The sequence below is a fragment of the Syngnathus leptorhynchus genome, chromosome 20 (assembly GCF_054491065.1).
Source record: "Syngnathus leptorhynchus isolate UIUO chromosome 20, UIUO_Slep, whole genome shotgun sequence".
Classification (NCBI taxonomy): Eukaryota; Metazoa; Chordata; class Actinopteri; order Syngnathiformes; family Syngnathidae; genus Syngnathus; species Syngnathus leptorhynchus.
In genome coordinates this window covers 6,110,251-6,135,933 of record NC_141214.1, presented here as the reverse complement: position 1 = coordinate 6,135,933, position 25,683 = coordinate 6,110,251, and the positions used below count along the sequence as shown (strand labels likewise).

The following is a 25,683-nucleotide window of genomic DNA, read 5'->3' as shown; positions in this document are numbered from 1 at the left end:
TTTAGCATCAATGTTGATCCTGACCAGCATCCGCCTTCACCGTGCAAATATTTGCTCTTGATAATGTCCAGTGAAGGCAGTAATCAAGCTTGGGATTTTATTTTCCTACCACAAACCGGTTTGCTAAATTCTTGCAGTCAATTAATGTTCTGCTTTGTATACGGGCAAAGTGCCTCAGGTGCATTTTTTTGTGACTTGTCTTAAGTGAGGATTCCCTCTGATGTGTCTCGGAGGAGGGGCCCAGTGGCTAGACCGGCTGCTCTCCACGCCTCCTCCTCTCTTCTCCTCTCCTCCTTTTCTCCCGTTTCCCTTGCAGCTGACGTGGGGCTCGGCAGCTGGAGTCCATCAGCGTGCTCCTCGCTCTGCCTGCCTCGCTGCTACTTCCTGACTCGACTGCACCGCGACTCACGCAAGCATGGACACCCTGACAGCCTGGGTGGCGACGGACCCGGCCTTAGTTCGGATCTTGTGGATTCTGGCACTGGTCCTGGCCACGCTCCTGGTGTGGTTCTTCTCCTTCTGCTGTTACACGTGGAACCGTGACTCCTCCTCGGCTTCCATGGAACGCTACCTGGAGGGTAGGTGGACCCTCCTTCCTTCCTCCCCTTCCCTTCCTTCCTTCTTTCTTCCCTCCCTCCCTCTCCACGTGATAGGTTGTTCCGATTTCCACTCTGACTCACTTGTACTTGTGTGGCAGTTTTTCCGCCGCTAAACTGGCTCTGCTTCCACTTTGTGGTTGCAAATGTGCTGGTGTGCATACAATGGCTCTTTCATGCTTACAATTACAACCAAAAGATCCACTGGCATAAATCTGGGAGACATTACAATCCCCAAATTTAATGACTCCAGATAATACATCTCTGTTCATCTTTTCTATGCAAGCGAGTTGTAGTGGCAGGACAAACAAAATAATGTTCTTCCACAAGATAACTCGAGGTAAACTGTGGCCATTATTATCACGTAACGTTATTTAAACAGCTAAATAATGAAATCTTTCTTAGCTCAGTAAAGCTGGTTAATTATTTATTTTTTCCCCCCTCTTCAGTGATGGTGAAGTCGCCCAGATCCAAAGGTCTCCTTCAGGTAAGACCAGTGTGTCCAGTAATGGTGATGTAATGTCTCCTTTTGGACTTCAGGGGTCCCTGCTCACTTGTACTTGACTTCAGTTGTCTTCCTGGGGCCTAATGACATCACCAAATCACCACCCACTCCCAAAGTGTCATTGATTAGCCCTCCAATTTAATTACAATTAACTGATTCATCAGGTTAGGGTTTAAGTTTTGGAACCCTATTTGGTCTCAAGCTCCACACCTGGACCAAAACATTTGTCCAAGCTTCCAGAACCAACCCAAAATCTCCTCTTTGGTAGTAAAACACTGATATTTTTTTTATTGATCCAAACTGTCTAAACTCTTACATCATGTTTCAAATAAATCAAGAATTGGCCTGACTTCTACAGCAGATGAATAAAGTGGTTCTATTTTTAACCACAGCCGCAGTCCGGACTGTGCCGTCTGTTTGCCGTAACGATAAGTCGAATTAAATACCAAAACTGTGTGTGTGTGTGTGTGTGTGTCTGTCTTCACCACGCCTGCATGCGTGACGCTCTTTGTGTGCCGCTCACATGTGAACAAAGATAAAACTGGAAGCCGACAAGTTGTTCTCGTCATTCCATCATAATGACGTGAGTGAATGAGAGGCTTGTGCACGCAAATGCCACCATCAACGTGCCAAATAGTGTACAACATCCACTCCCGTAGAAAAAAAAAAAAGTTTTCAAACATGAACAAAACTGAAGGTAAAGTGTTTTTATTTTTTTATTTTGTGATGTTTCAGAGGAGGAAAAAGCCCAAAGAGAAGCGAGCTGAGCCCATCCAAGTGAAGGCAAAAGTGGTCCCAGATGCAAAGGAGATGAAGAAGCATCAAGAGGAGGGGGTCAAGAAGTCAAAGGTGATGAAGGTGGAGCAGGAGGAGATCCAGTTGAACGTAAAGGAGAAGGTACTGATGGTGGTCCAGGAAACCAAAGTAAAGACAGAGAAGATCATCAAGAAAGCAAAAGCGGTCAAGGAGAAGAAAGAGGTGCTCCAGGAGGAGGTGAAGAAACCAAAGGCAGCCAAGAAATCTATCCAAGAGGTGAAGGAGATTACAGAGAAGGAGGGCAAGAAAGGGAAGAAAGTAGTCCAGGGGGACGTGAAAGAGGTCAAGAAGTCAGAAATCCAGGAGGAAAAGCCCAACAAGAAGGGGACGGGGGTGAAGGTTGTCCAGGAAGCAAAGGAGGAGGTGAAGAAGCCCAAGATGGTCAAGAAGGAGAAAGAAAAAATAGTCCAGCAGGAAAAGGTGACATTGACAGCGGTCCAAGAGGAGGGGAAGAAGGCAAAACCAGTCAAGAAGGAAAAGGTGAAGGTAGTCCAGCAGGCACCAAAGACATTGACGGTAGTCCAAGAGGAGGCGAAGAAGGCAAAACCAATTAAGAAGGAAAAGGTGAAGGTAGTCCAGCAGGCACAAGAGACATTGACGATAGTCCAAGAGGAGGTGAAGAAGGCAAAACCAGTCAAGATCAACCAGGAGGAGGTGAACCAAGAGGTGAAGAAGCCAAAGACAATCAAGAAGACGGAGCTGAAAGTAATCCAGGAAGTGGTAGAGGTGCCACCAAAGGAAACTGAGGCATCTTCCTTGGAGGACTCATTGCCGTCTGGGAAGAAGAGGAGGAAGAGAAAGAGAAAAAGCAAGGTGAGCTTTGTTGGTTTGTTTCCCTTTGCACTCTCTGGACACATTAGGCAATCCCCGCTGGGCAGACATTTTGTGTCAGGGGCGACGGCGGCGGCCTGATAAAACTGGCACGAGATGCCGTGATTGGATGGCACGCAAAAAAAAGCCGAGCGGCACACTGTGCTCCATTCACAACAGATTGGTCGCTCATTATGTAAGCCCACAACTTTTGTTCCAACTTGATGTAGTTTACACAAAACCAGTTCTTAAATTGCAAATGTTGAGAAAAGCCTACTAGTTGTATTGAGTTGAAATCTAATTTAGAAACAATATAGGTCACTATAGAATAGTCGAGCCTCCGAGCTCTTTAAAGTCATGTTACTTTCAGTCCGGGACAGTCCAAACCCCCCACTCTGCCCCCCCACCCCCTCCCCTCGGGGATGCGGCACGCATGCGCGCCTCCTCTCCTTCTGCTCCCGCTGCTGCTCCTGGTGCAGAGAATCTGATGAAGGCGCGTTGAAGTGTGCCATCAACTCCTGCATGCGACGCTTGCTAACGCACTGTTTGCGTGGGCCCTCCACCGCTGCCGCCACGCCTGTGAACATGTCGACCGTGAGTATGAGGATGATGATGATGAGGATGATGAGGTTCGCTGTCGCTGCGGAAGGGGAAGGTTGTTTGCAGGTGCAGCCCTGCACATGGGATGGATGGATGGAAGAAAGGATGGATGAATGGCTGTGAAAAGTAGAAAGATAACAGAAACATCAGCGGTCACATGGTGGTGGCTTTTTATTTATTTATTTATTTTTTTCAAGCCTGTAAATGTTGAATGAGTTTCCCCTTTAAGTTCTGCAAATGACGTGCACAGACCACTTGCAGGCCACTTCATTAGGTACACCTGCATGATTCAATGACAATTCTATGGCAACCGGTCATTTCTAGATGCAAACATTTGAACCTAATTATGTCATTAATATCTAAATAATTTAACTCTATCTACCTCTGTGCTATTACTGCAATTACTATATCTATTTTATTCTGTCTGCCTTCCACCTTTATTTTATTCTGTTATCTATCATTTATTGTAAATATAGATCATAGCTGTTGTAATTCTTTTGTGGCAGTGTTAATTTTCCAGACAAGTGTTACAAATGCATCAGCAACACAGTCTGGAGGGATTTGAAACGTGACACTCTCGAGATATAGTTGTTGTGTTGTGCAGATGGATTTTTTTTTTTTTTTTTTTTTTAATCTCGACTGGGTTGTCCAATCAGAGTGCGTGTGATGGCGCAGCCAGCGCCCAGTTTAGAGGCAGCGTGCTTTGCTCCGACAGTGACTCAGCGTAGTCAGAACCAGTCCTCGGCTCATTTGATGCCCAAAAAAATCAATAATAATTCAGTTGCAGTATACAGTACCAAAATTTGAAATTATTAATACTGTAATTAAGAATAGTCTTAATAGTCAAGTAATTTGCTGTTTTTTTTATTCAGTTAAATTAAACACTGAGTGTTTGCAAAAGTGTGCACACCGTCCTATAACTGCAAATGTTGCCAATCCCATTCAAACTCATTCAAACTTAAGTGGGACTCTTATTAATTCCCTGAGTTATCCCGAATAAAGGCTTTTGAACAAGGGTGTTTGCAAAAGTGTGCACACCGTCCTATAACTGGAAATTTTGCCAATAACATTCAAAGTCATTCAAACTTAAGTGGGACTCTTATTAATTCCGTGAGTTATCCCAAATAAGGGCTTTTGAACAAGGGTGTGTAGACTTTTTCAATCTACTGTATGCTATGAGCTGTCGTAGTAATTCTGCATCTCTGTCCACAGGCCATCGAGGAGGTGCAGGACCAGCCTATGAGGAGGCCTCTGGTCCGGGCGGCGTCGGAGGAGAGCGCCGCCGACACGTACCCGCTGGGGGGCTCGCCATCACCGGGCGACACGCTGCCCTGGAACCTGCCCAAGCATCACCGCATCAAGCGCTCCAAGTCGGCCTCGGGTGATGTGATGGACCCGGCCGAGCGCGCCGTCTTCCGGATCGCAGGTACCGTCCTTCTTGGGCTTCCAAATAGTCTGGACCATCTAGTGTCCCAAAACTTGCTTTGTATTCCGGCTCTTGCATCGACTTCTCATTGGCCTGCGTGTACCTAATGAAGCGTCCGGTGGGTCGCATGGCGCATATCGATTGACAAGGAAACGTGTGGTATGAAATAAGACCCCCCCCCCCCCCCCTCCTCCGATATTGATTAGTCAGGGTGGGGTACTGCAGCAATGCACAAACGATTGAAGGACAACCAAGCATTTACATTAACAGTCCCATCAAGTTTACTTCCTAAAATTGCTCAATTTAAAATGCTCCCCATTTCATACATGTATGAATACAATATTTGTCAAATAATGGCTTTTAGTATTAATAAGTTGGTTATGAAATCCAATTAAATCAGATCTTGAAACACCATTTTATGACTAAACCATTAGCACAAAAGTTTGCACACCCCTAGTGCGTCTTTGAGTGACTACCTTGTGTGTTTGTGTTATCTTGGAAAATAATCTGGAAAATAATCAGTCTTGCAGTCGATTTTAATCAGAGGTGCCTTTGATTTTGCTCGGGGGATGTTGAAACTATGGTTAGTGGCTTTACTTTGCTCCTTATTGACTCTTCAACTCTTGTTGACCTCACATGACCCCTGATATCATTTGCGCTTTGAAGCAGACGTGTGTCATCTGGCCGGACCCCCCTCAAAGCATGTGGTCTGCGCCTTTAAGAGGAGTGGTCTGACATGTCATGGTGTGTATCGAGGTGTCTGTCAGGGGGGGAGACGCAGTCCAGGCTGAGTCTGGGTCCACATAGGGCCAGGCTGGCAGGGGTTGGGGGGATCGAGGCTTTTTTGTCCTACTTTGACTCGCTTTGGACCAGAGATGAGCGCGATTGCAAGCGAAGCGGTGGCCAGTGTCAAGGAGAGCATGCGTCCCCTGGAGCCGGGCCAGGCCCAGCCCGCCGTGCTTATCCCGGGCCAGCGACTGCCCGAGGAGCAGGACTACATGCAGGCCTACGAGAATGTGAGGGAGAAGTATAAAGGTAATACTTTTATTAGGGCCAGGTGGCCAGAATGCGAGCCCACGTGGCCGCGCTGTGACGTCACGTGCCATCAGAGCTGCAATGTTGTTGGATGCGCAGATTCATTTTGTTGAGGTCGCTTGCTTGCTAAAACAAACAAAAACTCCTCCACAGCGCCGTTGGCGGAATCTTTGCCAACTGCTGCTTTCTTTCCCACGCCCCCCCTCGCCTCTAATCCTGCCATGCTATCACTTCCTGCTCCTTTTATATCTGCTACATTGAAGTTGAAGGCTAATCGGGGCAATACTTTATTAAAAACTCGCCTCATTCTAGACCCAACTGTAACAAAAATACTTTGGAAAGCAGTGCAAAGCAAACGGAGCCTTCTTGTTTACCTTCCATTTCAACGCGGCGCTTTAAATACATCACGGCATGCAATGTGCCCCGCCCCCTTCAGGGACACCCAAAATACACACTATGCGGCCGTTAAAGTGCGTGCGCAAATGCCAGGAAAGCTTCCATCTAAAACGGCGACATGATAAGTTTGTTTTGGAAGCAAGTGTATAAACCCCCCCCCACCCCCACCTCATCATACCCCACCCATTAATGCTTGCTTCTCTTAGATGACTTTCATGCAACTTAAAAATAGTAACACACAAACGTGTACTGCTGTGCCCATTGAACACAAATGGTGCAGCAAAGTATGTAGACTGACAATATAAAAATACACACAGGCACTTATAGCGCTGTGCAGTTCAATTTATTGTAATTATTGATGTAGAGCCATTTTCCATTGAAAAATATTAGAAAGATGGCCCATAAAAACATACTTGCACAAAGGTATTGGGACACATTTGAGTTGTGTGCAAAGTGAACCTGGCCCGGAACCGGAGTAGGAAGTGTGGCTTGAAATGAATCCGAGATGAGAGGTTCGTTGGGCATGAGATTTAGTTTCGGTCTCCTCCAGTCCCGAGTCTGAGATTTAGCAACAGCTGTTAATTATGCACCCCCCCCCCCCCCCCTCGTTCCTAAAAACAGACTTACGAGTGGAAGCTGCAGAAAGGTCAAGTCATGGGGCGCCAAAGTCCACTTTTGGCCGAATTCTTATCATGATACAAACAAAATAAACCAAATGATTGTTTTGCTCTCATGGTGGTCGTGTTTATCGTCAAACTTTGATACGTTTTGTACCTGCTCAATTCCATTTTGAGAGCTTTTTAAGTAGGGGTGGGCAAACTATAGTCTGCGGGCCACGGGTGGCCCATTTCATTCTTTAATCCAGCCCAGCAAATATTTATTATTTAGATCATTTAAATAATGAAAATTAAATTTGAAAATCAATCTTACTAACTTTGCATCATGAGCCACATGCTGCTTCACCGCAACACGACTGCTGCCTGCTCATCCCCGCAACAATGGCGCTAACGCCGCACAAGCTCAGGCACGCCACAGCGAGCTCGACTCACGCGCGGAATGTCAGCCGTCCATCCGCGCTGGACCTGGGCCGCCGTTTTGCATCCAACTCCGCTTAAAAGAAAAGCCACCACGGGTGGGGACTGTGCTTTGTCAGCTTTTTGCGACAGACACCCATTTCAATCAAGTCATCCACGTTTAATGAGCGCTAACCTCCACCAAGGCAACTTCTGTGATGCTAATAGCTTTTTGCTAGTTATCCTAAACAAGAAAATGAAAACTGAATCTGTTTAAGTCACTGCAAATTTTTTGTTGTAAATTTGATACAGAGATGTCATAATTCCGTTTTAAATTATTTAAATTAAAAGCGAATGTGAGGCAACACAAAACAGTTGATGAAATTCTTACTGTAGCGGCCAAGGGGAGGCAGCAAATCGGCAATCATGTGACTGTCAGAGCTATTTGATGATTAATCCCATTATGTGACACAAGGAAAAAAAAAAAAACTTTCCTAGCTTTGCTGACTCGTCACTCAGTTCAACAGACTTTCTGATTTCCGATGAACCCATTCCAATTAATCGGCTAGTTATTTAAAGAAAACGTAACAAATTGCCTTATTTTGGAGTCCCTTTACGACAACAAAATATAAATTACACGCAGGCATCTTCATGATATTCCTTGCAAGCAATACTTATCATATCTTAAGCAGAGCTGCACTGTTGTTGGATGCACAGATGACCTGCTTTTTATTTTGCTGCATACAGCTTCCAGGGCAAGTAACTGCTGAGTCACTTCCTATTATTAATCGTAGCAATGGGTCACATAGTGAAGGAGGAGGAAGAGGAGGATGCACCATCAGGGTGGGGCCGGAGGAGGTGTGCTTGTTTTTTTTTCACACTTCCCCTATGAAAGGGATTGTGTGCGAGGCAGGAGGGCACAAAAAAGCCAAAGCTCAGTGAATAAGCCAGTGAGAGAGAGAGAGAGAGAGAGAGAGAGCGAGAGAGAGAAGGCAGGCTGGTTGTTTGCCGTTTTTTGAGACTATTCCATCCTCAGATTGGCTGGCGACATGGATCCAGCCAGATCTATACAGCACGAGATCAGCTCTCTTAAAGGTACTTGGCATCATCCGCTTTTATTTTTCATTAGATCGTTTTGTAGCTTTTGTTGCCATTTGTGGGGTCCGCAAGGGGGCAGGGAGCGGGCTGCTGCATGCATGCGGCAAAGCCGAGTGACAATGCAGCATCGCCGTGGCAACGAGGTTGGCGACAAGGTGGTTTCCGCTCGGCGTTTTGAATCGCGTGGTGTTGACTTGAAGGGGCGTGACGGTCTCAGGCATGTGTGAGGTCATGACGAGCGGGCGTCCAATCAGGGGTCGGCGTTCACCTCTTTGAACGGATGCGTCTTGGAGTAATTGGAGAAAACATCCATCAGCAGATGATGAATGCCATAAAGTTCTCCTCAGTTCCCTCTGCTGGATCTGGTGGGTCACTGCCCCATTTAGCCCCGATGCAAGTTCTTTATCCTTGAACGAGCTCGTTTTGGATAAGAATAACAGTAGCCAGGAGTTGTTTTTACCATTTGCTGTTTTGAGGAGGGATGTGAAAGAGTCCGACCCGCTCGGCGAGGCCAAGGCGGGGGGGGGTCGCGTTTGGAATCCAGAGACAAAAACTCCCTCGCTTCATTGGTCCTCCACTGAAAGAATCGTTCGAGTTCATTTGCGAGCGCCAGCTGGAGTTTAATTCAAAGTTCTGAATGGATCTAGGCCGAGAGCATTCCAATCAGCTTTGGCTCGGTTCTTGACCCAAATATTCACAACTCATTTGGGGATTTGTCAATATGCTCTTCACCATAGCAGAGCATTGAGGCACAATCTGACGACTCAGCATTAAAAGAAATTTCTTAACTAGGCTCCACAAGGTCACCTATCGCTTGACACAGCTTATGTTTGTAGCATACACAGACTTGTGGTGAAAGTGCTAATAAACCTAGTTGGGGGCGGGAACTGGGCCTTGACGCAATCAATGTGCGCTCGTTAGCCGTGTTTACAAGGCAAAGTCATGAAATGACTTCATCAAGTCAAATTGTATGGTCAGAGATTGAAATGTTGTTTTAATGTTAAATATTAATCATTTAAATTCCGCTGATGTGCACATTCGCGCCTCTCGCATGCCACTTTGCAGCTCTCGCGTGCCTCTATTGCTAATTTGAGTCGCGGGCGTTAATGGCCGCCATTCCTCACCTGCTTCTGTCCGGGGAACAGGAATGCCACAACCAATAAATATGCATGGTGTACCTAATGATCTGTCCACTTAGTGTCAATTTTGTTTAGTTTGTAAAAAATACCTGCATACATTAAGAATGAATGGAACACACGTGTTTTGAAGTCAGTCATTTCCCTTGAGTGGCCACTAGGTGGCGCTCTTGATCGGACCCTTGCAAGATGTTGCTTCATAGTGAAGTTCTTGATGAATGCTACAATGGTGCTTTTTCCCCTCAAGGGGGCGCAAATGCCTGGAGATGACTTGGGTGATGATTTCTGTGACACTAGCCAACAGGAAGTGTGTTTGTCGTTATTTTTCCTTGGAGTGTTGCCAGTAGCAGCAATATTAGCGCCTATGTCTCAACAGCATTGAGTCATATTTAGGTGGAGGGTCACGTTGCCATGGTTACCAACATTTTGGAATGAATCATGGCAACGAGCGGTTTATCACACACTCCCATAAACTCGAGTGCAGTCACCTTGACACCAAATTCTTGAAGCAGTCAGAGGGCACATTCCCACCAGCGGCCATTTTGTGCTCAATTGCTTAAATTTGCCATGATGACATTCAAACCGGTTGTTTGATTATAATATGGCGAGACTCAAGCAAAGCATGTGGAGTGCCGCAGGGCTCATGTTTTGATCCACTGTAATTGATACTTTACAAGCTAACTGTTGCTAGAAATGTAGTTGCTCACGTAAACCAATCACTGTTCTCTTATATGTTGGGTGAAAGGTGAGCCATGTTGGAACGTTCCCAACAATTTACTCCCAGATGTTTCCACACCAGCCATTCCCAAACACTTAAACTGCAGGGTTGCGTTTCAACGGCTTGGAAGACAACCAGGCGTCTTAAATCACTCGCCATAAAACTCCGTCAGGAATTCGGGTTGCTCTGAAAGGCTTTGAGAGGTATGACAGGTTGATCAAATTTGTTAGGCCTTCAAAAATGTAGATCAACCACACCCAAGAGGCTGCCATTCTTTTTTTTCTTTTCTTTTTTGTGGTGGTGCTAGTAGAAAGAAAGCAGCACGCAATGATGGCGTGGCACTGTGGCGTCTGAAAATTAAAGGATGGCGCACTTCCACCAGCGTGTTTAAGTCAAATTACGGCGGAGGAGAAGTCGAAAAATTTGTAAATATCTTCCAAACCTCGCGTGTATATTTTTGGCTCCACCAACAACCGCGGTACCTCCTCGAAGCCACGCTTTTTTTCCGAGTCACTCTTGCCAGGACAACGGCGCAATTGACAAGCTTGGTTTATCCTCGTTTATCTTTTTTGTAGCTTCGGCCTGCAGAAGCCGCAGAGCTCGCTGGTGAAAACGAATTTCAAATTTAAAACGTTAACTATGTTGACTTGGCTATACTAAGATGTTGGACGATATAATTGAATGCACTCTCAAGAACCCGTCTGGAGCCTAAACGCTTTTGGCTGCACTTCCCGTCCCGCATAGCTTCCAGATGTTTCCAACCACTCGCTACTGTCCTCTCGTCCGCTCAAACCCGAACCTCCCCCGGGGGTGAGCTTCATTTGACATGTTATGATTTTCACATGTCGCTAACCTGCTTACGGGTTCATCAACTAATTTGGGTCATCTCAGCCATCTTGATTCATATGGGCGAGCCGATAATGCGATTTGTGAAACGAGCAATTGACGAGCTTATTGTTTTTAATGCGGCCAAATGAGAAGACCAAGCGGAAAGCGAGCATGCTCATCATGTCTAATGAAGATTCATATCCATTCTATGAATTCCCATTTGCTGCCATGTTTAAGGTGTATTATGGTTGGTGTGGTGGCAGTCTGGCTCATGTTTTCCGTGAAGACGCTGGTGTAACATGTGGCAAGCGGCGGCCCCCCCTCCGTGCGGTTCTCGGGCCGGACTGCCTGCTTTGCCCTTTGCTGCCTTTTTTTTTTTTCCGGTGTCTTCTCCGTTGCCGTGCGATGCGTTCAGACGTGACAAGGGAGCCTTAAGATGGAGCCCGCGCGTAACCGAGACTTCATGGAGCTTTTGATTCAAAACGGTCAAGGTAGGCGCGCGCCGACAGTTCATCCTTTTTACCAAAAGGTGTCAGCATGGAAATGCTTTCCCGTGGCTGGCCGCTCCGTTTATCTTTTCTGCACTGTCTCTTGTATTATAGAGTCGTTTCATTTCTTATTTTTCGTTAGTTTCGGTTGGAAAAGTACACTTTTGTTAATTTCTTCATTTTTTATTACAAATATTTCAAATATCTGTCGCTTTTAGAATGGTCACACGCAGATGTTGTTTATTAGCCCTTCTATGGCAGTTTGTATTCTTGTTAGCATTCAGCTAATTGGACTTGGTGGTGTAGTTTGCACAATTCTTTTTGCGTTATATCGAGTTTGACAGCAATTTGAGCATCTAGCCCTCATGTGCTGCTTATGCCCAGACGGAAGCTGTGTGGGGAAAAAAATGAGGTGCAGCATTTATTTATTTATTTTATAACAACCTCCACAGAGGCCTCTTTGTCAGGCTACTTTTCCGCCCTTTGTCCATTTTTTTTTTCATTTTTTTTTTTCTCCTTTGCAACACATGGAAGCCATCCAGGGAAAAGCAGCAGCAGCACGCATGAGATGCTCTTTCCACTCGGCTCACAGCGCCCGTCTGCTTTTCACTTCCCCGGCTGACGAGCCTCCACATTTTTTTTTTCATTCCGTTATTTTTTCTTTAGCTCCCCCCCCCCCCTTCCCCATACTCCCTCACTGCCTGCCTTCCTCCCTCCCTCCCTCCGCCTCCGCCTCCTATTGGGTTCTGATTAGAAGACACAATGTGGAGAGGTCAGGTCTGAGGAAAAGTGGCGAGCACGCAAGAAGGCAGGATGGACTTGTGCTGCTGTGTTTGCCCCGGATCTCCACGTGGTACGTTTTTTTTTATTTACTGTTTTGACCTTTTCGGTCCACTTTAAAGTTCTTTTACTATGTTGTTTTTTAGTGTGACATCTTTTGTGTGGTGTTTACGGGAACCCATTAGGCGTAAAGTGTTTATGGAGCAAACGGGCACTTGAGGATGCTGAGCGTCTGTGCGTCGCCGCACGTGTGGGAGCGGTCGTCGACTCCTCCCTTTTGGAACGGACAAGGGGGGGGGGGCGGAATTCCGCACATCTGTTCCGCTCACATGGCCGGCCAGAACTTTATGCGTCAATACTGCTTTGCCTTGTTGTCACGCAAATTTTTGTGGTTTCTTGTCATGGGTTGACAAATGGAGTTGAATACCAACAAGTCACTTGATTAGGTACACCCACATGCAAATGGCACTCCATGGAAATGTGAACCGGCTTCTAGTTGAAAACATCCGTAAAGTGTTTCTAATTAATTCTGTGAACTTTTTCAAATCAAAACACGTTTTTCGGGGGTTGGTGGACTATATTTTAGTTTTGGCATGAACTCTCTATTTTGAAATGAACCCCTTCTTGTCTAAAATAAATATTTTGAATGGATTCATAAAACTTTAATTTGAATGTTTTGGTTCGAACAACTTTATTGAAATTGACTTGCAGCTCTTTGATGTGACTTGAGCCTGATTTGCATCTCTGGCAGTGCACTGCCCCCATTGGTCACTTTCACGTGTCAGTCATGACGGGGCAGCACTACTTCAGTAAATATTTGCATTGTGTGTATAGAATTTTGCATCATCATCGTGCCTCCGCCATGGTTTCATCTTCCCTGGATCGATCCGAGCAGCGCCAACGCCCCTTTTTTTTTTGCCTGCAGTGGATTGCTTGTGACATTGCAGACAAAACGTCTCTTTGATGCTGACTTGCTGCCAAATCGCCGCTTTTGATGCTACCAGGAAATCGGCCCCACTGTTCCCGCTTGACATGTGGTGCGAAGAAGGCTAAAAATATTGCTTCAGCTCTTATCACTTAACAAGCTGTGAAGAATTTCAAGAGAGTTTTCTGCCCAACTGTCGCATACGTTTACAATTAGCCTTCACGGGAGTTGCATCATGAGTCTCGCTGAGCGGGATTAAGGCGTTAAGCGGGGTGGGAGTGGGAAAAAAATGGCTCAGGCTTGATTTGTAAACATTACAGAAAGGGAGGAATAGGTTGCATGATCCTGCAGTACAGGAAACTTTGACCTAGGCTGCTTATCGGGCCTCGACTGTGTATGTATGCGGGCAGCGAGCGAGTTGGGTAAGCACGGGATTTTTGCTTCGGAGTCTCGCTTGGTAACTGATTTGATGGATTTGTGAATATTATTGGAGGAGTCTTGTTTATTCTGGAAAATTAAGAAGTTGTTCCCATGTAACTCAGGGCCATGGTGGAGTACAGGGTGAAAGAGGAAACGAGAGGAGGTCTCACTCCTGCTCAGAGTTTGGACTCCTCGTGGCTCATTTTCCTCTTATTTGTTTTCATTTGGAACTTATTGCCATGCAGCTTTGCGTGGACTGGCAGGAGTGGAGCAGGTGGAGGGCGGGAGGGAGAGACGGAGGCACTCCCCTGCTCTGACTTGTCTCTTATTTTAAAACAGGTGGAGCATTCTTGTTTGTTTATAAATGTTGAGGAGCTGTGCAGAAGCAGGAGTGGAGTTCTGGGCAAAGTAGTGTAGGAAGTGAGTGGCTGCTCCGACTTGTCTCCTTCGTGAGTGTCTGTTTGCTATCATTTAGAAGCTGCGGCAGGAGTGAGTGCAGGGGGAGGGTTAGGGGTGAGAGAGCGAGGGAGGGGGAGTGAGTGAGTGAGAGCGACGGAGGGAGGGAGTGCTCCTGCCGCGACTTCTCTCTCTTTGTAAAAACTACCGGAGGAGTTGGCTGCAGCTCGCAAACGTCCCGGATGGCACCACACCCCTAACGCCCACCCACCCGCCGCCACCCCTCCCACTCTGCCCCTCCCCTCCTCACCTGTCACCCCCACCCGCTCGCCCTCCCACGCGTGGGCAAATCGGCCTGCGATCGCCACACTCTGACGCGAGGCCCGATGCCGGCGAGCCCCCCAGGAAATGTGTTCCCCTCGCTGGTGGCGGCAGGCCACCTGGTCACCTTGCTGCTGGTGTGGCGGTGGAGGCTTCGCAGGAAGCGAGGTAAGCGGCGCTGTGCCACTTTCAAGGGCAACTCAAGTGGGGAGGGGGGGGGGGGCGACCTTGCCGCTTTCAAGTCCAAAGACGGAAACTTTTTCTCTTCATGCTGGCTGGTCTCGGTCTTCGCCGCCGTCCTCGCTGCTCTCTTATCCCGTCTGCTGTCACCACCCCCCCCTTTGACCCCCCCTCCCCGCTCCTCCCTCAGCTCAGTTTCCTGTGGAATGACGGTGCCGGAGTTAACCCCGTGATTGCCAGTGAGAAGGCGGCGGCTGCTTTTAGTTTTGGTTTTGGATGCGTGTCAGTTTTTCTTCCTTTGGAGCTCAGACTGCTGAGTTTCTTTGGGTGCGTTGTCACGGCAACAGGCGCCTAACTTCGAAGCAAGTTAGGTTCCGGAAGGCCGCTCGTATCTTCAGTTGTTGGTTCCTGTTGAATTTGACTGCAAAATGAAACATGGCATGTTTAAAAAAAAACTCAACTTCAACTTCATACAGCTTTTTTCCACCCGCCTGAAAATGACGATTTCATTATAGTTTGCGCAACAAAATTCTAACCTTGTGTTGTCGGTTATGCTACGCAATGCTATATGCTAAGTCATTCTCAAAGTGCGGTCGGAGTTCCATTCTCGGTCCGCTGGCTTCCTCTAGTGGCACGCAAAGAATCACAGTTCAGCTATTTAAATATTTTCATTCGATTCAATTCAGTTGTATTTAACTTTAAAATGTCAATTTAATCTTCTTACTCCAATTTAAAGTTTTAAGTAGTGACGTACGTGCCTTATTGTTTCAAATGTTATCGTGCTTATGAAAACAATCACTGTCATGAGTGGAAAACTTTTAATAATAGACATCAAACCTACCCTGACGTACAACGACCTGCTCAACTCGTTTGAAAATTGTTTTCCGTGCTATCAGTTGAACGTTGACGAGGAACTTGGACGCGCCTAATCCAGACACGTTGAAAGGTCGCCTGAGGCCAAGTCTAGAAGGCAGGCTGCTTGTATTGCGTGTCGGACAAACCTGTTTGAAATGCCGCCGTCAAAGCACGGCGGCCATCTTGGTGCGATTGTTTCCCGACAAACCAGGCCGAGTGCTCTTCCTTTAGCGGCCCCGGTGGTGCAGTTGGGGGTCATAAAAAGAAAGGAAAAGGACGGGACACACCTTAGCTGCAATAAAAGCTGACTTTTGACGCGCGTACTCCAACGTCAATAACAAGATCGACCTCGTAATTGCCTCCACCAAAGAACTTTTTAACCATTTACAGTAAATAGCAAGATGATAGTTTGCAGAATGTGGTCTTGTGGTTAGCTTGACTAGCTAACGACGTTTGACTGCAAAATGACGTGCAAATTTGAAAGGCCAGTGTCAATACTGCGTCTGTTTGCACTGGAGACCGGATCGCCTTACAGACGACACCATGTTGATGTCACGTCTGAATTTGATAGCTTCAAAAAGCGCACAAGAACGTGACACCGCTCTGTGATAATTATGAATCAGGATGATATTGTTTCATACGAATCATCCCAGCGGACTGAATTCAGTCTCGGTAATTAAAATTGGAGCCCCAAGGTGCCTTTGGGTCATTAGGAAGGTGCGCGGCGGCGTTTAAAAAAAGCTCGGCAAATTCCAAGCCAGGAGGTGAACTTGACACCAGTCGGCCGTCGTATCCCGGAGACAGTCATAACAACAAAAATTCTCCTGCAAAATTCTCAACAGTAGTCTTCAAGATTTTTACAGTTTTCGTATCGTCCCGCCGCAAACTACGTCGTCCATTAAAGGCCGCTTCCATTTAGTGGCCAGCCGCGCCCAAAACTGCAGTGCAGTTTTTTTATTCCACACTGCAGTGAGTCATTCACTCACTCTCTAATAACAGACTTTACGATGGAAGAGGAGCCCACTTTTACTGCACACAGACATGAAGACTGCTATAGAACAATGTTTCCTTCAGACCCACAAAAAAAAATCCAGAGAAACAAAGCCCATTTTGTTTGGAAAATGACATTTTTTTTGGATGACTTACCCTTTTTGAAAATTCACCTTCTTAAGCCAGATTCACTTCATAATGTGAAACTTGGTAGCCGTGTCTGTCATGAGCAGACCCACAAAAAAAGTCGAAAGAAAGCCATGCTTGAAAAGCCACAGGAAATCTACCATAGTTTCAAATGCACAGTTTTTGCTGACTTGCAAAAAAAAATCATGACTAACTCAGCTTTTTAAAAAATTCAGCCCCTGAAAACCATTTCACTTCGCTACTGGAAATTTGGTAGACACGTCTACCGTGACGAGACCCACAAAAAAGTCTCAAGAAACTATGCCTGAAAACCTACAGGAAGTCCGCCATTTTGGTTTGAAGCGGCCTCTTCTAGGCTCATTTTGTCCATTGGGTTCTTAGCCATAAGGGCCCAATGAATCCGTTTTTCCTACAAAAAATTACTGTATCATAAACACCCAACGAGATACTTTGCGGTGGTCTACGACCACACAATTTGAAACATGCCCACTCGGAGAGAATGACTGCAGACAAACGGCTCCTTTCAAGAGTCCTCCTACGTCTGTGTGAGGTTCTCCTCCACACGCCGTGAAGGACATGAATGGTTGAGCACTACTGCTCACAAGACAACAATAGCTTAGCTTCAGTGTGCATGTGCGTGTGCGTGGGTTATTTATGACGCGCAGCTGTTGCAAACATGGCAGAGGTGAAGCTAAATGTGCACTCTGTACTGTAAGTGTTGCTCAACCAGTGGCTAGTGGCAAGATAAATGCACTCTCATCTCTGTTTGTTGAAAAGTGTCCGTTTTAAAAGACTTTTATCACACACTTAATTTACGACAATGGGAAATGTGTCTCCCATGTGCTTCTGTGCGCGTGTGTGTGTTGCGTGCGTGGGTTTAATTGGCGCACTGGGGTGGATTATGCAATTGGTGGGCGGTGCAGATGTCACACACGGCCACGGAAAATAAAAAGAGCGGGGAGGAAAAAAACCTCGGGCGCGTGCGTGGAGCTGTGCGTAAATGGCATCTTTTTACGCACGGCCACTGAACGCACCAGCAGGAGTGGGTTGGACTTGGGTGCAATCCGAGAAGACACTTTACGCTCTGTTCTCCTCCTCCATGGAGCTCGTGTAGACACAAAAAGTTGGTCGAGGGAGGGGAAAAAAATATCCACGCAGCATGGAGGCTCGCGTGGAAGACGGCGGGATGGCGCGGGGCACCTACACTTATCGTATGATGAATTATATTCACGAGATGAGGTGCGAGGACGTGGACGCGCACCTTTATAGCCGCATGTGTTGCGCAGGTACGTTTGCTCGCGCGCGCGCTCACGGACTTCCCCGCAGGCGGATTTTATTAGGGAGGAGGAGGAGAAGGAGGAGAATTGACGCACGCATGCGCACTGAGCTTTGATTTGTTTTGCATCTGGTTGCGGCACTGAGTGGACTCGATTAGTCATGTCTTGTTGCAATTAACAGAGGACTAATTTGGTACAGAAATAGAAATTAAAACAGTAAATTCAAATCAAAGATGGCCTTACACATTTTTATGCGATTTTTTTTTGTAGCACATTAGGTTTTTGAGATCATTTCATTATTAGTTTGACCTATAAAAGCTTGCGCAATGCAGATTTGACGATCCCTTGTCATTTATGGCTATTTATAGTTAGAAAAAAATCCACTTATTTTGAAATATTGCTAGACATATCACTTTATCGATTTATTATTAATAGTGTGATATTCCTTTTTTATATGACCCTTTTTTAGCCTGGTTCGATTTTCAACTGTGATGTCATAATGTTTGGAAACACGTGTACAACAAATATTTTTTTGGGAATCAGTAATCTGTGGCAACTGCTAAGTGGCGTACATCCGTGTCAACAAAATCCTGTTTTCACTGTGTTGCCATGATTACCACCCAAACCTCAACGCCCCTGTCCTTCCCCTTTTTTCCTAACCTAACCTCAAGTGTTATTGCAGTCTATCGCCACTAGAGGGCGACAAAAACAACATATAAATAAGAAAAAGTTTTTTTGACTGAGTTAATTTTTCACCTTCGATGAGTAATGTTTACAAGAGTGCACAACATTCCACACTGTTGAACAGTAACAGAACTTCTGGTGCAGTAGTTGTATATCAGCTTGGCGCCGACCCATAATGCCGCAGGGTCCAGATGATACCTGGCGCTGCTTTGCATTCTTGTTTCTGTGATGGACACGCATGCTTTCACTTGCACTTGTTTTTTCTGACACGGTTGGAGTGATATTAGCAAATGGTGGCCCCCCCCCCCGAAGAAGGGGGTGGGGGGGGGGGGCTGGCGGCCGCGCCCTCGTCTAGAATGCACAAGCGTGGCAGTCTGCAACACCAAAAACATCCATGACAGCCGCAAAGACGCATTCTAATAATTTGATGTGAATTTGTTGACAGTTCAACAAAAGTCCTTCATGAATATAGTCATCGTTTGCCTGCGTTGCAATTAGGGAGTCTTTGATGTGAGTCTTTGAGGGTGGTCTTTAAGGGGGATATTTTAAGAATGGTTGTTGACCTTTGGGTGACAGTTGCCGAGTTGTGTCTTGGACTCGGGTTTTTGATGTCCTTTGGGGTCTTTGAGATGGTCTGTGAGGTGTTACTGGTCTTGAGAGTCTTTGAGATGGATCTTAGCGGTTTGTCTTCAAAGTGGGTTTGTTAAGAGGGTCTTTGATGTGGGTATTCAACATGGGTCTTATCTCTGGCTCATGAAGTGGCTTTTTTTCTGCTATCAGGTGTGTGTCGAAGTTGGGCTGGGGGTCGAGTGGAGGAGGTGGAAGCACCCCACCCCTGTCTTGCTCCTCTTGTCCTGACAAGTATCCTCCCTGACAAAGCATCCCAAGAATCCTTTCTTTCCGACAGTGAACGCTCTCTTGCGGGAATTTAAGAGACGTGAATTAGCCAATGTTTTTGTTTTTTTGTAAAATGCTAAAAATCGCTAACACTTAAAGATGAAACTCAATGGCTGCCTTGTTTGGTTTGTTGGAGCGCCTTACAATTGAAGCTGGTAGAAAAGACTGAACACCAAGAAAAATCGGGAAAAAGCCTTTCGGAATTCTTCGATGCTACTACCGGAACGCTTAAGTCCATTCTTGTTCTTTGACTCATGGTCGTCATGTGGTTTTTGCCGCCCGAGCGGTAGAGGATGGCCACTTTTTCCACTCCAGACAAAGCGCCGGTTATCTCGTAACAACTTCAACATGTGATTTCATTTTTATTGTGTTTTGGTGTCATGAGATGAAACCAAAAATTTTGACGGCACTCCACTGAGTCACAAATTTCCGTTGTCGCAGTTCACCTGTCCAACCAAAACCTCCAAGTCATCACTTGTCAGGTCTTAGAAGAAGGAGGAGGGGTTTTCTTGTCGGATCAGGGTGTGGTCGCACCTTTACTGTTGCCGGTCCAGGAGAGAGAGATTCTTCTCTTCCCTTTCTGGAGTGATACGGTCGCCCGGGGGCACGCTTTGTTGTGCGCGTGTGGAGTGGAACAAAAAGCGTGGCGGCGCAGGCTTAGAGGAAGTCGGAGGAGCAGCAACAGGCAGGCACTCGCATTCGTCGTAGTCAGAGGTTGTTTGGTGGCTCGACATGGAGGTCGGATTGCGACAGTCCTCGTCGGACAGCAGCGATGGAGTTTTCATCGAGGACTCGCATTACCAGGGCATGCTCAAGTCGATGGGCAACAGGAAAGGTAGACTCTTGTTGCATTTCTGCTCGGGCTGGGGAAGCACAAGTGTGCTGCGTGATGATGGTGGTAGTGGGCTTCCAACAAGCCACGCCCCCCCCCCCTGATGTGTCGTGAACTTTGCTCTTGGAGGATGATTAATGTAAACTCATTTATAGCGTAATAGCAGGAAAAAAAGTTTTGTTGTTGTCGTACAGCTCGTCTCTCTTTTGCATGAAAACATTTTACTGCTTCTCCGGTATGAAAACCAAATTTTGGGATCCACGTCGGAGATCTCAGATGCCCTGATGTTGAGGAATGTGCGCATGGTGCAACATGTTCCCGTGCGACGTGACATTGTTTTGCAATCTCCTCTGATTTGGTCTTATTCATTAAACACTGACCTCACTGTTTGTCCCCCCCACCAGACGAGCGAGACCGAGTTCAGAAGAAGACCTTCACCAAATGGGTCAACAAGCATCTAGTAAAGGTATGAAAATGCCGCTTGCTCATCTAAGATAGCAAATTGCAAATCTGCGATGCCGTTTCATCTGGTTTTTCCCGAAACAACACACGGCTGTGTTGTCTCGCCGCTACTTAATTTTCCGTTCCAACATCAATGAGTTGACTGTAAGCGAAAAGTCTTGTGACACACAAGTCACAGGAAAAACAAGAGTGCAACGACAAAGTCACATTTTTCTTCGGCAACAACAACGCACTTTGAAAAATCATCTGCCGGCATACGTCTGAGTCGTCATGGTTACGGAGATGCGGGTTGTTATGCTCAGGAAACGAAAGTGGGCCAAGCGGGCTGCTGCCGCCGTCGCCACGGGTTGCCATATGCATCCTGCGATAGCATCAGTCTGCCGGGGTGGCCAGGATGTGGTTTTGATTTTTTGTTTTTATGACTCCGCGTCCATGGAAACGAAGCCATACGGGAGCTGACTCATTTTCATGATTTTTTTTTAAACATCCTTCATTGGGGTACCACCTTGACACTTGAGGGTTTTTGTTTCGTTAAAGAAGGAAATGCAAAACCTGTGTTCATTTGTAGGTTCCAGCCAACCCCCCCCAAAATATTATCTAAGCATCTATTCTTTCCCTAATCTTTTTTTTTTTTTCTTTCTCATCACTCCATTTTCCACCACACGCCCTTTCTTCTTTATCTCGTCAGCACTGGAAGGCCGAGGTAGGTTCTTCGTGTTTGGCTCCGACATAACTGCTAAGTGCTAAACGCATGAAGTGCAGTGCGGTGCTAAAAAAAAAAAAAAAAAAAAGTCTGCCAGTGTGCTGTCTTCCCGATTCCAGCTGTTCCTAATATTGTGACCCATGTTGTAGAAGCAAATGAACATTAGGATACATCTAGACAAATAACATATGTGAACAATTTAGCGTCGATAAAAAAACCTAACACGCATGATTGTTTGTTTTTAATATGTGTCCAAACCCAGAACCCCTTGCCTGCGAGTCAGATATGCGACCCACTATTACACTGTGCTGCCCTCAATTTAGTAACTTTTTGTTTTGTTTTTTTTTGTAGGCCCAGCGTCACGTCAGCGATCTGTACGAGGACCTACGCGATGGCCACAACCTCATCTCCCTGCTGGAGGTTCTCTCCGGAGAGACTCTGGTGAGTAACCTTTGACCTTTCAACCCGCCTTTACCTCCCTCCTCCCCCTCCCTCGCTTCTTGTGCTGTTTTCTCCAGTTGTTGTACTGTTGTGTGGCATGTATTGATTCTCCTCTTCCACTAATTTTCATTCTTGGCCGCCATCTTGTTGACTCATTTTTTGGGGGGGGCTCTAACAACCTTACACCCCTCCTGCCCCCCCTCCCCTCCTCGTCGTCGTGATGCTCTTGCCGTGCTAGCCGAGGGAACGTGACCTCGTGAGGAACGTGCGCTTGGTGAGTGCTGCCTGGCTCTGGCAGGGCATGCGTTCCACCATGACCCCACCGCCACCAGCAAAGCCACGCCCCCCTCCCAGAAAAAAATCCCCGCACTCCGACATCAACCGGTAGTGCATGTTTGGATGTTAACCGTCAGGTGCCACTTGCTGTCAAGTGGATGACAAAGTGTTAGACAAGTGGAACTCACTTTTTGGCGGGGCGCTTCAGCTCTTGATAAGACAATTGCAACTCAGGATTGACTTTATTTGATTTTATTATCATAATAAAAAATCTTGTTCTATTTTTATATACTAAAACATAATTTTAATACAATGATGTTAACTATATATTATATATATAAAATAAAAATAAATATAAATATAAATAAAAAAATATATAATATATTTTTTTATTTATTTTAATTAATTTTCTTTTCATTCATTTATATTAATTAATGAAATATTCTAGTGTAAGAATTTCTAATGTATTTATTTTTTAATTGAAAATGACATGTAATTAATAAATGATAAGATTGGAGCTGACTAAATTGAAAAGTCAAGTGGTTTTGTACTTTTGACTGCTGCATGATCATAAACCGACAGCGATCGCACCTTGTCGACCGGCCGATGTCCCGCTTGGGTCACGCGTGCTCCCATGTGGATCTGATTCCGGGGTCACATGTGGCCTGGCACCTTCATCCAAGTCATCCACAAAGCTTTCCTCACCATCGGCCAACCATGTATGTCCTCTGGTTTCTCTTTCAGCCTCGGGAGAAGGGCCGCATGCGCTTCCACAAGCTCCAGAACGTCCAGATCGCGCTGGACTTTCTCAAGCGCAGACAGGTGGGTAGATAACTCTCATCCCAGGAGCTCGTAGATCCACGTTTATCTCACCGACGAGTCGCTTTGCAACCATCGCAGGTCAAATTGGTCAACATCAGGAACGACGACATCGCCGACGGAAACCCCAAGCTGACCCTGGGCCTCATCTGGACCATCATCCTGCATTTCCAGGTATCCCTTGGACCTTCATTAAACTGGCTGCTGGTTTTCAAGAATTCAGGGAGGAAAGAGGAGGAACATTTTTTTTTAGATAAAAAAAAAAGAATGAGCTGTTTCATGGGGCAGCATACTTTGGAAAGTTTGAGTCCACAGGAGTGGGAGTTGCAGGAATTTTTTTGAAGCTGGAATGGTCATGTTGGGATGCTGGGTTTGATTTTAGTGACTCAGAGCTTCCCCGGGGGGAGAGCCTGGGGATGGACGTGGGCGTGATTGCTTTCAACAACGGTGGGAACGAATACCCCGGTTGGCATTTCTTAGTCAGCTTCCTTTTTCGTTTTCTTTCAAGGCCAAAAAGCATCAAAAAGAAGAAGAAGGAAAAAAAAAATTCTCCTGCAGTGGTTTTTAACAGGAACTGGGTGGTGGTCCTTTTTTTTTTTCCATTCAGAGTCTGAGTCATTCTTCTCGGGTTTCCCCCGTGGTCTTCTGCTTGTCTATGAAAAAAAAAGAGCTCGTCGGTAAAAGCTGGTCATGAGTCATCAAAGCAGCGCCAGTTAAACTGAAAATAGGCAAAGACCACAAAGAAGTAGTCAAAAAGCAGATATCCTGTGATTGTTAGGTCGGCAACGATGGCAATCTTCCCAAGCAAAACAAACACGTAAAAATATCACGCAGGGCTTTTCCATTTTTCTCTTTATGTGTGATTAAAAAAAGAATTTTCCCTTGAGGGCATCGGAAAAGACAGTGCCAACATTCCTCTGCCCTCGTTGACGTTAATTAGAGTTTATTTAGTCGAATCTGGATTTGTGACTCATTTGTTGCAAATTTGGTGAGTCTGGAAACAGGAGAGTTTAATTTCAGTTCGACTGACTCATCCAACGCTGGTTGGAAGAAAATTAATTCTGAGAATGGTGACTTTCAAGTCACTTTATTAGGTACACCTGCAATCCCCCAACTTTTTCTTTGGCGCAGATCTCGGACATCCAAGTCAATGGCCAGTCGGACGACATGACGGCCAAGGAACGTCTGTTGCTGTGGTCCCAGCGGATGGTGGAGGGCTACCCGGGTCTCCGCTGCGACAACTTCACCAGCAACTGGCGCGACGGCAAACTCTTCAACGCCATCATTCACAAACACAGGTGAGACGATGCCCGTTTAAAAGAATCCAATCCATGTTGAGCTCGTTTGGGCGGAGTCTCGCTCAGTCTGGACTTGGCACAGTTCTGGTTGATGTTGCATCACATGGATTTGCAAGCACCACCTCGAGTCCCCCCCAATTCGTCCGCCTTCGTAACAAGGTTGCAGTTTCCACGAGGATCTGTCGTCTTTCACCGCCGTCATGTTGAAGCTGAAGAGCAGGTTCCGGTCCAGGAAGAGCAAGGAGCCACAAGAGGGCGCCACCCCAGAGAGCCAAGACCGTGAAAGGCGTCCCGAGACGGACGAGATTCACGTGAGCAGGGACAGGCTGTCCTACAGACGCGCCTGCTACCTGGAGCAGGATTGGACCCTGCACATGTACACGAAGAATCTTTTTCCCGAGCTGAGCTTGTGGCTGCATGCTAGTTGTCATCGCCGCTTATCGCTTCCGATTTGGGGAATGTGAAGCTTGTGTGGTATTAGCGCTCGTGTCCTGGCTCGTACTTTGCTGGCCTGCAGCAACAGCACGACATCTTTAACTTTTTACAGCATCAAAAAAAAAATACTTCAAGGACCACCAGAATGAGCAACATTAAAATGCAATCGCTACTGAGGCTAAATGTTAATTAAAAAAAAAAAAACAATGCAGAGGTTTGACGCCCGCTCGCTGTCCTGACAGGCCCAACCTGATCGACATGGGCAAAGTTGGGCGGCAGAACAACCAGCAGAACCTGGAGCAGGCCTTCAACGTAGCCGAGCGTGAGCTGGGCGTCACCAAACTGTTGGACCCAGAGGGTGAGCGGCGCTACGCTGTCCCGTCGTCGGCCAATCCCAAACAAAACGACAACTGTAATGTCCCGTTTGCCGGCAGATGTGGACGTGCCGCATCCCGACGAGAAATCCATCATCACATACGTGTCGTCGCTGTACGATGCCATGCCCAGGGTGCCCGACGTGCAGGACGGCGTCAAGGCTAACGTGAGTACAGGACAATTTCCAACATGAGCTCGGGGCCTCTACCACTTCTCACCCCGAAACGTTGTAGGAACTGGAACTACGCTGGCAGGAGTACAACGAGCTGGTCACCATGCTACTGCAGTGGATGCGACACCACATCCTGGTCTTTGAGGAGCGCAAGTTCCCCACCAGCTACGAGGAGATCGAGGTCAGGGAACCCCCATGACCATGAAAGCTCATTTTGAGAACATAACTTGGGACGACTCAAGACGTTTGCGTCCCGCAGGTTCTCTGGCGTCAGTTTCTCAAGTTCAAGGAGACTGAGCTCCCCGCCAAGGAGTCCGACAAGAATCGCTCCAAACACATCTTCAAGTCTCTTGAGGTGAGTCTTTGCACAAGCTTTTAGAGGACCAGTCACATGTAGCACTTGTTAGTTTAATGCTAATGCACAGTGCAAAACATATAGACAGGCTAACAAAATTTGCAAGAACGTAGCGGTATTTTTAACCCTCTAAGCAACTGAGACGGACAATAAAATGGTCATATATTCTTTATCCTCT

General features: G+C 46.5%; 1 protein-coding gene across 15 annotated transcripts in view; it reads left to right on the top strand.

Moving 5' to 3' along the window:
* The first annotated feature begins 340 nt into the window (after window positions 1-340).
* Window positions 341-25,683, top strand: part of pleca (plectin a) — a 42,400-nt gene continuing 17,057 nt past the window's right edge. For 2 of the 15 annotated variants that reach the window (XM_085900415.1, XM_085900413.1), the window contains exons 1-14: window positions 341-578; window positions 1,046-1,083; window positions 1,837-2,730; window positions 4,540-4,753; window positions 20,574-20,635; window positions 21,320-21,334; window positions 21,686-21,775; window positions 22,796-22,873; window positions 22,952-23,044; window positions 24,002-24,168; window positions 24,846-24,961; window positions 25,038-25,144; window positions 25,212-25,331; window positions 25,410-25,505. In XM_085900415.1, the coding sequence (XP_085756541.1) occupies window positions 416-578; window positions 1,046-1,083; window positions 1,837-2,730; window positions 4,540-4,753; window positions 20,574-20,635; window positions 21,320-21,334; window positions 21,686-21,775; window positions 22,796-22,873; window positions 22,952-23,044; window positions 24,002-24,168; window positions 24,846-24,961; window positions 25,038-25,144; window positions 25,212-25,331; window positions 25,410-25,505 (2,253 nt within the window). In that variant the 5' untranslated portion in view covers window positions 341-415. Of the gene's footprint in view, window positions 579-1,045; window positions 1,084-1,836; window positions 2,731-4,539; window positions 4,754-5,596; window positions 5,789-8,017; window positions 8,293-11,377; window positions 11,469-12,244; window positions 12,319-14,337; window positions 14,476-17,398; window positions 17,766-19,540; window positions 20,173-20,573; window positions 20,636-21,319; window positions 21,335-21,685; window positions 21,776-22,795; window positions 22,874-22,951; window positions 23,045-24,001; window positions 24,169-24,845; window positions 24,962-25,037; window positions 25,145-25,211; window positions 25,332-25,409; window positions 25,506-25,683 lie in introns of those variants that run through there. The other 13 variants (XM_085900424.1, XM_085900422.1, XM_085900414.1 and 10 more) reach the window with 12 other exon arrangements.